At 49.0% G+C, this 13,330-nt stretch overlaps 1 protein-coding gene across 3 annotated transcripts in view; it reads left to right on the plus strand.

Annotated features, from left to right (window-relative positions):
- Positions 1-13,330, plus strand: part of ASTN2 (astrotactin 2) — a 257,021-nt gene that overhangs the window by 226,950 nt on the left and 16,741 nt on the right. For all 3 annotated transcript variants that reach the window (XM_042878916.1, XM_042878918.1, XM_042878917.1), the window contains exon 20: positions 2,371-2,512. In XM_042878916.1, the coding sequence (XP_042734850.1) occupies positions 2,371-2,512 (142 nt within the window). The remainder of the gene's footprint in view (positions 1-2,370; positions 2,513-13,330) is intronic.

A 13,330-nucleotide genomic window follows, 5' to 3' on the forward strand; every position in this document is an offset into this window, starting at 1 on the left:
TGCATTCCTCTTCTTTTATCTCTCTGCATGCACACGAAACTTGTGCCTTTTGTTATCTCCCTGTGAAGCCTCCTCTCTTGCTTTTTCCTGTGTCTCGTTCGTGAGCGTGGTGGAGCAATGCAACGTGGTGCCCTCCTGCTGAGCCCTTGTCTGGGCTTTGTGCAGCCCGCTGGGTACTGCTCTCTTGCTGCAGCACCCCAGGTCCACTTTCACTTGGTAGGTTCATGGTCTGTCATCCTCTTGCAAGGCTGGCAAACACACGTGCTGCCTTAGGTATATCCAGCTGACAAGCTCCTGGTCTGTGTCTAGGGGCTGACTTGGTTTTTGGTCCCAGGGCAGCGCAGTGACTGGGTCAGATAAATAGCCAGCTTGCAAAGAGCAGGGTCCAAGGGAACCAGGAAAGGAAATGAAGAAAACTCAACAAAATGAAACAAACACCGACATCTTTAGTAATGCTGTAGGAGCTGCCAGACAGACTTGACCCAGGGGCAGGGTAGATGGCTATGAGTGCTCCAGAGGAAGATGTGGGATGCCCACAGAGACACCCATGGGATTGTCTGCCCTCCATGAAGTTTCTTTCTCATCCAAAGAGCAGTTGTTTGAGGTCTGAAGAGGATCAAAAGGTCTTTCCATAGTTCAGCAGCACACTCTGGTGCTGTTTTCTCGTTACGTGTCAGTGATTCATCCATGGTGACAGTGTCCTCAGTGACTTCTGGTGACAAGGAGTTCCCGAGCCCAACCCGATGTCATAATGGGAAGGGATGGAAATGAGAATTGGAGATGTGCAGTAGAGTGCTGTTTGTTTATTTAAACCATCACCCCAGCGCTGAGGGACTTGCTGAAGGCTGTGCAACTTCCAGGCAGTGACTTTTGGGCTGCCAACCCAACCTGCCCGCTGAGTTGACCTGGGCTGTGGTACAGCCCCAGCTCTGGTAGCCAGGGTAAACTCTGGAACCTGGTGACAGCTGCCTGAAAAACGTTTGGAAAGAACAAGTCGTGCTGGGAGCATTAAAATGAATAATTAAGGCTTGGATTCCTTTAGGGAGGAAAAGTATTTATTGCTGCTCTTTTCTCTAGCCAAGGGGGACATTTGTTACTGAATTGTGTATCTTGAGACGACTCAAACACGGCCTGGGGGGGCTGAGGAGGATGGGTTTTTTTCTTCTACCTGGGTAATCCGGCCACACAATGAGGCTTTCTGGGCTGGGCATACCAGTGGGATATTTCTTACAGTCCATACCGAGAGACTAGACTTGTGCTTCACTTCAGTAGTCCTCACTTAATTTTGCTTACAGAAGAATAAAGGGAGAAATGTGCTGAGAAGGGAATTTTCCAATCTCTGCTGCGGTGCTTTGACATTTACATGTGCACGAGTACCCAGTGCTGCAACTTGGGCCCAGCTCTGCTGATCCCAGCAGCTGCAGCCGCCCTCTCTCTGGTTCTCCAAGGGCACAACCAGGGCAGCTGCTCAGGATTTGTACTGCTGGGTACCTTGAGCTTTCGGTTACACGGATGCAAAATGGGAATGGAATGCTCAGCATCTTCAGTGCGAGGAGCCAGCTTGCACAGCAGTGAATAATCAGGTCCAAAGAGCTTAATAAATGGGACATTTTCAGTTTCAGCTGGGTCGTGATCTAAGCGTTTAATAAGCTTTATAAACCAGAAGACAAAAAAAAAAAAAAAAAAAAAAAGTCTTTCAGTGGTTTTTTAATTGTTATTCTTTTTCTTTGAATGCCTGTAATGGGGCGAATGTCCTTCAGTGCGGCTGAGCCGAGCGCTGCAGCAGTCAGCTCCAGGAGCCGGTGGAGAGCACATGAAAGGGAGTGCAAAGCTACTGATTTCCACTGAATGAATAAAAAAATAAACAGCACATTGAAAGCAATTACATGCAAGCTCTATAAACGTCTCCTTGCTTGATAATCTCACATAGCTGAAACATATTTCACAGTGACAGGGAATTTTTGAAAAAGGCCATGTCCCTTTTTGAGAACTGGAAGTGCTCTCAGGGCAGGAGGGCTCTGCTGAGCGTGGGTATCTGTGCTGTCCCAGGGACATGGGGCCCTCCTTGGTGGTGGTCCCACATGTGTTGCTGCTGTGCTCGTTGAACACTTTCCCAAGCTCTGACTTAGCACTGGGCACAGTTTCTGCTGTGGATCCCAGTTACAGCTCTTGGCCTGAATGTCTTTTCTACTTGCTTTGTGCCCAAGCAATGTTCTCCACGTAGACGTGGGGCCATTCCTTCCAGCTGGATGTTGTTGCTTCCCCTTAAGCTGGGCTCTGTAGAGATGTTCCTGCATTATTTTGTCGATGTCCAGTGATAATTTGCACCTGTACTGATGTTTTGGTCTTTCTCGTCTCTTTGCTCTCCAGGAGAATCTTTAAGCTTTGCAGATGATTTGCTTTCTGGCCTTGCAACGTCCTGTGTGGCAGCGGGTCGGAGCCATGGAGATGTCCCTGAAACCAGCCTCTACTCAGTTATTTTCAAGTGCCTGGAACCAGATGGTCTCTACAAGTAAGGAAAGGCATGTGGGGAGGTCCTCTGGGCAATGGGATTACCTGATGGTTATTATCCTTTTTGGTCAACACAGTGTTACACCAGACAGTGGACAAACAGTGAGGCTGTTGCTTTGGGTGTTGGGCTCAACCAGTGAAATGGAAAACCAGTATCTGCCAGTACAGCACTGGAGGCACTGGGAGCCTGTGGGAGACTCCACTTACGTGTCCAGTGTGATGGGCTTCCAGGTGCGATGAGTTTGTCTTACATGGACAAACCAAGCTGATGTTGCACACACTGGTCATGTTCCTGGTCAGATGAGAGTGCAAGATGTCAAGGATGTGAGAGGGGCTGCTCACATCAGTTGCTGTTTGTCTCACTAAGACACGTGTACCGGATTGGAGAGTTCAAGCACCAAGTTCACCTGCCCACCATCCAGTCACTTCTGTAGGGATGCATGGTCACACCTATGCTGATGTTCTTAATCACTTGGCTCATCTGAGATAACACATATGAGAACATGAGACTGGATTTTTTGTTTGAATCGTACAAAGTAGCTCATATCCAAAGTAAAGGGATAATTTCAGCATCCAACTATTGACTTCTCTTTCACTGTAGTTCGAAGGGTGTCTGATCAAGAAAGTAGGAGTAAGTTTCCATGGGAAAGAAGAGCACGTGGAGATGGATTGAAGGCAGGGACCTGAAGGCGTGGAGGAGGCAGAGCAGAGCCATGAGGCAGACGCAGCAGCATGCTCCCCATTATATTTTTAATCCCCCAGAACGGGACAGTGGACACTCAGCAGGTGCGTGCTGTATTGGAGCACACCCATGTTTTCCTGTCCTCATTACTGCAACCATGGCATCCTTGTGATGCTGAGGAGTTTTGCTGCCTATATCCCTTGGCAAGGTTGTTGTAACTGGATGACCTTTGAGGTCCCTTCCAACTGAAGCCATTCTGTGATTCTGTTATTAATGATTCTATCCAAGAGGTCCCAAAATGCTGAAGTCTGTGGGAAGGACGATGCCAAGGAATTCAGTCAGCTCTCTCCCATTGGGGATCTGAGATCTTCAGACTCTTCTCTAGCTGTGGCATCCTCTGTCCTGTGGGGGATGGCATGAGTTGGGAGAGTCGGAGAAGAGGAAAAAAAAGAAAAAAAGAAGAGGAATAAAAAGGAGGCAAGGAGATGAAGGAGAGACAGAGTAAGCAAGAGAGAAACATCCAGAGCTTAATGTCAGAGCGACTGTAATAATTAAAACACATTTTGTAGTGAGTAATGAAACTTTTTATGGGACCACAAAAGCAGTTAAAGCAAGAGCTGGCAAATGGTCTGTCAGCGAGAACTTTTTAAGATCTTGATTAATACTTTCCCTTTGCCTCCCCCTCCACCGCCCTGAAGTTAAATATGTTGACAGCCTCCAAAGATGGCAAAGCCTTTATTTTGTATCTCTCAAGTAGAGTGGCGTCCAGGAGAAGGCTCCTCTCTCCATTTCGTCATTTTAAATGTTTTCTTGTTAAATATCTATAATGGATAAATATAATTATTAATATCACTGGGAACTGAGTCGCTCTGAAAAGGTGCCAGGGAAAGCCTGGAACAAGTGCAGAGCTCGCTAATGACCCACTGCCCATAAAGTAGGTTGTGAGCTATCAGCGATTGCAGCTGCCAAAGCGCCAGGCGCGGGACGAGCTGCTGGGTTGGATGGGGGGTGTGGGGTTGGGAGCCAGGAGATCTGGCTGCTTGGCAGCCCACACTGCCAGATCATCTTCCCCATCTGCTGGGCAGGGATAATTGCGCTCACTCGTCTCTTTGGGGGCTCTGTGATCTAAGTCCTGATGGCTATAGAGGGCTAGGAGAGCTTTGGGTGGGAGGCTTTGTTCAGGGTTGTGTCATCCCTGTGGCCAAAGCCAGGCTTCTGCTTGAAGGTCTTGCGTCACACTGCTGTGGTGGGGACAAGCAGGGCTTGGCGATGCCCTGTGTCCTGGGTTTGCTCCTGGCAGGTGTCTCAAGGCGAGGGACAGCAGCTCTGCATGGGGAGCCAGCAGGCATCAGTCCCCTGGCACCTGAAGGCTTTGGCCCTATTGCTTCTGCAGAGACAGGGCAGAGTTGCTGGGAGAGGACAGGGTGATGCACAGATGCATTGGCTCTGTCCACTAGCTCATGCTCAGCAGGGCTTGGCGTCCAGTTTTCAGGGCTGTTCACGCTTACATGCATATGTACAGGCACACGTATGTGCTGGCATGTGTGGGGCACAGACCTGCTTTCTTGGCCATGCAAAACATGTGCACACACACACCACATCTCCCTTTGCTCAGCATCTGCTGCTGTGTGCACCAGGACACCTGCCTGGACCAACACTCCTATGCTCAATGTGTTTGCAAACCCTGCTGTGCTTGCACATCCAGTGCACACGCATTTGCTCCAGCCTGAGAGCCAACCAGAACGTGTTTACTTAGCATCTGTGCATTCTCAGATACATAAGTACACACATTAAATATTCTTCTGTTCAGATGTCCATACAGTTGCGACACAGCATGAAGAAAGCCAGAACAGGGAAATGTGAGGCTAACACTCTGTTCTGAGCCCGCGTGGACATAACAACAACAGAAACACGGGCACGAGGTCACTTCTGAAATTGAATTTCTTCTGCTTGTTTCATTTGTTTTTGTGGGGAAAAAAAAATAGCTTTGTTGGAAGGCTCCAAGCTGGTATTAATCCTGATTGTAGCAGCTCGGCAGGGATCTGTGCTTTTCTCCAGGCTGGTAGGTGAGCACACAGATCCTGCAGCATTGGAGCTCTTCAAAAGCAAATGCTTTTGCTTGTTCAGTAGTCTGAGGGTACCACTGAGGCGGGGGGCTGTGAGATCATGGGAGTCTCTTCTGCTTTGTAAATGCATCTGATGTCCTGTCCCATTTCTTCTGTAGTACCTACGGCAGTTTCACTTCTGTTGGCCACTTGTTTGGCATATTACCACCCTGAGATCAAAGCTGGGCTTGCACATGAAAAACAAATCCAAAAAAATGCTCTACAAACAAGCAAACAAGCAGTCGGATTGATTCCTCTGCTTTTGAGACTTCTGTAATTTGAAAACACGCACTAACAAAAGGAGAACTGATTTCTTTGTCCTTTGCATTTTCAGACTGACAGACATATGTTTCCTGTCAGCCCTTTTCTTTCCCCTGCCTGTAGTACACTGGGGTTGAGATGATGGAAAGTAGTCCACTTCATCAAGGCTATATGTAGCCATTGGCTGAGGTATATGGTTGATGTGGATGCCCACACGTGGAGGTTAAATTCAGCCTGGAGGACAGACCTTGCATAGCGCATGGTCCTTACGTAGCTCAACAGCCTACAAACCCAACAGTGCTCTTTGCTGCTGAGGCAGAAGCTTCCCTTGTGCGTCCCACAGCCTCCCTGAGCCTCCAGTCCAGCTCAACTATCTCAGCTTCTCATCTCCCCATCCCCTGGGTGCCTGGGGATGCCTCTTTGCTGAGCTGTACCTGATGGGCTGCCGGAAAGCAGCCCTGCCAACCCAGCACGATTGTTTCAGATGCTTGGGGAAACACCAAGAGCCAGAAATGGAACATTTGGAAAGGGAAATAAACCCCCCCTCTGGCTCCTCTATGGAGCTGCAGTCACCAACCTCTTCCCTGCACCACAGATACTACAATTATAGATTAGATTAAATCCCAATGTTTCGCTTTATTTACATTCCTGACCTAGCCTATTCATTTCCGGTGTTTGTGCCAAGAATCAGCACAAAATTTACTGGAAATAATATGGAAGTCATCAGGATCCCTCCCAGAGCCTTTCTTAGGAAGTGTGTTCATGCGCTGACAAGGAGCTCAAATTTACCTTCCCTTTGCTGGCCCACATAGGGTTTCCCATGTGTGATCCCAAACCAGCCCAGGGAATCTGGGAGAGTGAGTTTCAGAAATGTTGGGAAGGTGGATGAAGGTCAGGTCCTCCAATGGGATGGAAGTGGATTTAGAGCTCAGAGCAGCAACGCAAGGCTCCTGGCCAGGACCCACATGCCCTGCTCAGCCAGCACGGATGCCTGTTGGCCTGGAGGCCACCTCCAGCATGGCTGGGCTTAGCCTGTCATCACGCAGTGAAAACACTTCTTTTGGGTGGGTGTAAGGAAGGAGACAAAGTGGTTGAATGTTGGGATCCTTTGTAGCACTGAGAGACAGCGATTGCAATTCAGCAAAGCTGAACGCACTGAAGGAGCTGGCTCAGAACAAGACTGATTAATGTTGACTGACCTCTGCCGTATGCATAGCTGGGATAAAAAGTGGAATGGAAACCCTTGGTGCTCAAGTGTCTGCTAATGCTGGCAACAGTCTGCCGCTCCTTATATGATACTAATTGTTATTGTTGGTCTTCCGTCAGGAAGACACATGAATGAGTGCTGGAGAAATCAGAGACAGATCCCAAATAGCTCAGTGGCATGGGTTAAAACACATCTGTTACAGCCCTTGGCTGAGTCCCTCATGTGCACAGGAGCTGTGCTGCTTCACTGAATCTACCTCTTCTATTCCACATGCTTTCCAGCTTCCTGAAGTTAAGCAATGTATGGCTGTAGTTTCTTCTCAGGCATTCCTGGCTTGCAGAAACTCAAGCCAGGCAACTCAGGAGTTGAACAAGTGCTTGCTAAATCCCAACTTCTGACTTCTGGCTCTTCCTTTTTCAGCAGACCAGGGTTACTTCAGAACCAGGCTGCCCACACATTGGCTTGGATGTGCGTTTTTTTTTTGCTGAAGTAAATCCAACACTGAGCAGTCTGAGCCCACGTGGACTTTGTGCAGATCCCTGTAGTGGAAGAAGATTGGTCCCCTGGGACCTGGTCTGTACAGGGAGGACAGAGGCTCAGCACAGTGAGGAGACAGTCTCTGCTAATGTCAATGACATCCCATGCATGTTGGACTCTTGTTGAAGTTTCCGACGTTGACGTCTTTTATTACCATCCTCTTTGGAAGCATACACGTATGGGAGCCATGTGAAAGACATTCCTGCTTCCATCATGTCAGGCAAGGTGCAAGAGGCTCTTCCCAGCTTTGCCATTTGCTCCGTGGGGTGATGTGAGCAGATCCCTTTGTCTCACTCACCTCCATCTGTTTTTCTGTTCCTTTGGGCTGTGAGCTCAGGTTAGAAGCTGCTCTTGCTGTGGACAGGGCTCTGAGCAACATTATTGAGCTGTAGGTGTTCATTTCAGAGGAGCTGAACTAGATGGCCTTTAATGGTTCCTTCCAACTCAGACGGTTCTATGGCTGTGTCTGTGTCCACCCCAGCCTGGTTGACTCAGAGCAGGGCCTCCAGGAGCTACTGCAGTGTGTCTGTTCCAACACTTGCCGTTGCCATTCTAAAAGTTGGGTATGTGCTTCAATCCTCCTTCACATCCATCTCCTAACAGTGTCCAGCTGCCTGGGACAGATCTGGCATCAGGAGCTGCCTTTCTACTGACCTCTGTGGAGCCTTCTGTCTGTGACCTGCCAAGCACATGAACATCTCCTCACTTTTTGTTGGAAAAGCCAAATTATCCTTCCCAAATTCTCTGCTTTTGCTCCCACCTCGTGCCACAAAGAGAAACAGAACAGCCTTTGTTGCCTCCTGTGGCCAGCTCCTCCCCACCCTTTCCTCAGGACATCCGGATTGAAATAACATTCTTGGTGGTTTTGTTCTGAAATCTCTTGGCACCCAAACTCCAGCCTTGGCTGGGTCCAGGCCCAGTTGCATCTGTCCTCTGGGCAATGGGAGGACGGCGGGTGGAGGGAGCGAGGAGGAGGAGGGGGAGCCACAGCCTGATGGTTGGTAGGGAATTGCATCTGGAGAAGTGTGCAAATGGGGGATTCTTCCTGGAAATGGCAGTGGGGTGGAGAGGAGGGGTTTGGCCTGTTGGTCTGCTGGTAAGCAAATGGACCTCTGCTGTTCCACCTCTTCCCCATCATGAATTTACTCACCCCTTACAGTTATGGACTTGGAGAGTATTTTTATCTCCGTGTGTAGAAACCTAATGCCACTAACATAGATCTGTCCAAGTCTTATCCCAATGACTAATGGCAGAGCAAGTACAAGAGATGCAATATAAATACCAGCACAGATACTGCTGGCTTTGATTTGCCTCTAAGCTAGCAAAAGTTGCATTGTGCTGCTGTGTTGGAGCCCTTTGGTTTGTTCTTCAGTTCTCCATGTTGCAGAGCACCTTGTTTTCTTAAGACTGGAAAGCTGAGGACAGTGTTGATGATTCTTACAGCAGTGTTGGGGTTTGGACCCACTTCCCTTCCAGGACAGAGGGATTTTGCTGCTTGCAGTGCATGTTTCTTTTATATTGTACAGGAGAAGCGAGTCAGGACATGGACAAGTGGTTTTGTTCTTATTGACCATTTCTTAGCAGGGGAAACTGAGGCAGGAAGCAGCAGTATGCCTTGGGCTGGAGCTGAATGGAAAGCCATGGGATGCCTTCACTCACACTTCACCCAAGCCCCTCTCTTCAGGAGAGCACGTCAGAGAGTTGTTCCTTTACCCAAAGGCTGTGCAATATATCATACACAAAAGTGGGGCCTCATCTTCTTAACGTCCTTGGGTGGTCTGGGCTGTAGATCTGAGAGTTGACATCAAGGAAGTCGAGGCATGCCCCTGAAAGCGCTGCAGACTTATTTGATGTCTCACACTCTCCTTCGTTCTTGCCCTCAGTGTGTTTCTTTTTCCCTAGCAGAGCCAATCTGATAGCAGGATGACCTTTCTGCACAGCAGCAGTGCCGCTTTGCCAGCTGCAGTTCCCCCTCTGCTGCCAGGGCTCAGTGGCCCTGTAGCAGCTCAGCCTGATCTTTGCAGATAATTCAAGTTTTTTATAGCCTAGTTCCAGCCTCAGGAGAAACAAAAAGCAGCTCAGCTTTACCCATAAATACACAACAGGAAGGATATGACAAGCTGCTCTGAGACTTTGCTGTTCGGGTACAACTGCACCCACAGGGTTGATCTGAAGACAGAGCTGTACCCGGATTAAATCAGCTCCCAGAGGCTGGAGATGTCAAGCTTAAAAGACGACACTGATCCAAGTGAAAACATAAGGCTCAATATCCTACCTGTGCATTGTTCTTTCCACAGCCTGGAGGCTTTTTGCCTCTAGGATCTGGATCATTCGCAGTAGGTCTTTGAAAGTGGCCTTTGAGTTGTTCCTTGGGTTTGGTGATTCTTTCACACCAACGAGTTTGTATTTTTCTCTTTTCAGCTTTTCCTTTCTTCAGCTCCTTAGCTGGGTGTATTGAAGGTTCTGAGTGCACCTGGGCATCTCCAGGCAGGTTGGGCCTGACCCAGATCCTTCTGCAGTGATAGGATGTAGTATTTTCCAAGACCGTGGTTAGCCTTGGGCTCAGATGATGCAGCAGGAATGTCGTACGGCATAGCCTGCAACCCCTCAGCTGCAGCTTAACTCTTGCTTAAAAGCAGATCCCACATTTTGGGAGCTCTTTCACTATGTGCTAAGACAACAGGAATCTCTCTGCTGCATGGGTTCAGAGCCCTCACTGCCTGTCTCAGGCTATGTTAGTGCTCAAGTAGCCAAGTGGCTACTGCTGAAACTAGGTTTGCAAAATTTGGGCACCTCTAATTTGGGAGCATCAAAACTCCTGTTGACTTCTGCTGAATTTGTGATGGATTTGATTGGTGTAAAGTGGAGACACTCAAATTCATTGAGTACCCTGGAAGTAGCTGCTTTTTCCTGAGCTTTTCCACCTGTAGAAGAGAAGTGTTAAAAATGAGCTGTATCCTTTGCTAAGTGTCCAGAAGGCTGCCTCAGTAGCTGTTGACAGAGAGCTTGAGGAGATGAAATGCACTGACTAGAGCATCTCACTTGAGGCTCAGTGACATCATTCATTGTGGTCTCCCTGTCACTGTATGCAAACTGCTCCTCCTTTATTGATCAGATGATGCCCTTGCAGCCCAAGGCAAGAAGCCCAGTGTGGCAGCAGAAGGTAAGGATGAGATTCATGAGGGATGCTACTTCTTGGCTTTCTGTCCCGTAATCTGAGCTTGGCAGATCCTGGCTGCCTACTGCTCCAGTCCTTTGCCACCTTGGACTGCCAAGGACAGGTATATTGCCTTGAGGAGCAGAGTCCCCAGCTACACATGTCCTCATCACTGCTGCTCACCTCACACACATACACACTTCCCTCTGCTCATCAGGACTGAGATAAATTTGATTATGCAGCAATATGGTTTCTGTTATGAAAAGAGGAAAGAAAATACCCAGGCTTTCACTGAAAGCCCTTGGAGCCAAAGCTTATGTCATAATTTAAATGTTTCTAAGAAAAGACATAGAGGGTGAGGACTGCTCTTTGTTCAGGGAGGGAAGGCTGGAAGGCATAGGAGTGCAGGGGTCCTCTCGTCCCTGCATGAGCTGATGGAGCTGTGGAGATCTGCCACCATAGGAGTTGTGCCCAGATCAAGAAGGCTGCCTTCACTGGTGGATGGTTGCCAAATGGCTGAGGCCATTGTTTGGGCAGCTTGTTGCTGACCCATTGAGCTGTAGACCTTCTGGGGTGTTCAACCTTTGAATCAGAACCTATTGTTTTCCTTCCATATTTGCTGCTCTTGATTTCTGCTGGGGAAGCCCCAGGGCTGTGCATAGAGCAGGGACCTGAGCGACATCTGTACACACCAACCCCTGGCATCATCTTCTCCTTCTGAGCATCTCCTGCTGCCCCGTATTTATGGAAACAGCCTCAGCTCTTAATCTTGTTGCACAACCCCAAGCAGAAATGCCTGCTGCTGGGCTGGGATGCTTTCATATTATTTTTTTTCTGTCTGGTTTGCGTCATTGCAACATCACAGGCTTCCAGCCCTTCCGTGTCAGCTTTGTGTTCGCTGCGGAGCCAGGATGCTGGGATGCGCCTTGCACGCACTCCCCGGGAAGTGATGGGCAGGAACAAGCACCCTGAACCAGAACACTTCTTCAGTGCCCCTCAGCACGTCACCCTAAAGGCATGAGGGAAAGTGTTCCAAGCTATTAGGGCTGCCACAAGTTGTGCTTCTGTCCTGCACAGTATTTCTTTTCCTCCCGGAGCATCCATCATGCACAGCCAAGGGCTGAGGAGTGTCTCAGCACAGGCAGGCTGCTCTCCAGTGCCAGTTGCTGTCTCCATAGCTGCAACTTGTTCCCTAATTGTGATCTTAGCTGGACCAGAGTAAGGCTGCGTTGCTGCCAAGAGTCGCATCAGTGCTGCTCTCCTTGCTTTTGTGCCCATAAAGTAAATTGAGACAGAAGCAGGACTCTGTCTGTTGTCCACAGGCTCAACCTGCTTCATGGCCATCAAGGCAATATGTGGGAGGCTGGTGGAAGCCCCTAGGGTAAAACTCATAGTATTCTGTCCCCATGGGTCATGGTGTCCATCTGTCCTGGACCCACATGCGTGGAGATGTGTGACAAGGACTGGTGGTGTGTCTGTCCAGCCCATCAGCTCGGAACTGGGGCACCTCTTTTCTGGGAGCTTTTCCATACCAGTAGCAGGAATGAATAGCTTAGCACAACCCCACACCATGTAAAATCACCCTGCAGTCCCCAGCCCTTGCAAGACCCCCTTCTGGCTTTCAGCTCTACCCATACTTTGTACCTGCTGTACGTGGGATTGTTTTCCAAGAGGAAACTCGAGATGAAGCATTAACTCCACAAGGGCCTTTCTGTGCAATGTGCAGGGTTTAAATATTTATGTTGGCAAAAAGTGTGTAACAGGCAGCTCAAGATCAGAGATAATGAAATTGAGGTGTGCGGAGACACAGGGGGATATAGAAACAGAAGGGAGGGGGACCCACGTGGGTTGTAGTGTGCACACACAGGCAATTGCTTTTGTTTTCATTAATACCCACCTGTTTGGAGAGAGGGATCCAACCACATTGCTGGGAGCTTTGCAGCACGTGCTGGGAGGGGAACACGTCCCAGCCTTGTGTGGTGGCCATCCTGGTGGCATGTGGGGACGTTCCTGGGGGTGTTATCCACCAATGAAGTGTGTCCCTGAATCATTAATAGCACTGTTACAGGATCTCTCGCTCTTCTAGATTGCTGCAGTCAGGGTTGTGTACCAGTGGCTGTCTCTGATCAGGTAGTAATATGGTTTGTGTTTGTAGCAGAAATGCAAAGTCACAGCTTGAAAACAGTGATTGAGCACCTGGTGGGAAGCAGGGCCAACCAAGGGCAGCACAGGTGTATGCAATGCAGCTGAGTGACCAGAAGGGATGGAGCCAGGATCCACCCCCCTTCCCAGACCTCAATTAAGGGTTGGCAGGGGGAGGGTTGAAGTTGTGTTTTTTGTTGTTTTTTTTTTTCTTCTTTTTTTCCGAAGATTGCTGTGTACCTGAGGCCTTCTGAAGGTAAGCAGCTTCTTTCCTTCGTTTCTGTGCCTATGGCTGTTTAGTTTGAGCAAATCCTCACTTGTTGCTGCCTGGGACTTTGCTGCCCTTCTGTCATTGCTGTGCTTTCCGTCATGTTACAGCATTATGTGGAGGATTCCCTGATGGGTCAGGAGCTGTTTGTTGCTGTGACAGCAGCACACTTAGTAGGGAAGGTCTGTGCTAATGTGAAGCCTTTCATTAATGAAGAGCCATGCATGGGGAGGGCTAGGAGAAGGGGAGCAGGGAGGGAGGTATTGGTATGGGTTGCCCAGGGAGGTGGTGGAGTCGCCATCTCTGAAGGCATTAGAATGGTGGAGATATGGCACTGAGCAGTAACATCAGTGGGCATGGTGCAGTGAGTTAGACTTGGTGATATTGGAGGTGTTTTCTAGCTTACATGATTCTGCACTGTGAGGAGTGGGCATAGAGGATGCTGCAGGGAGAGCTCATT

This window comes from Lagopus leucura, unplaced genomic scaffold (genome assembly GCF_019238085.1).
Source record: "Lagopus leucura isolate 7727_CA_CO unplaced genomic scaffold, USGS_WTPT01 Super-Scaffold_100022, whole genome shotgun sequence".
Taxonomy (NCBI): domain Eukaryota; kingdom Metazoa; phylum Chordata; class Aves; order Galliformes; family Phasianidae; genus Lagopus; species Lagopus leucura.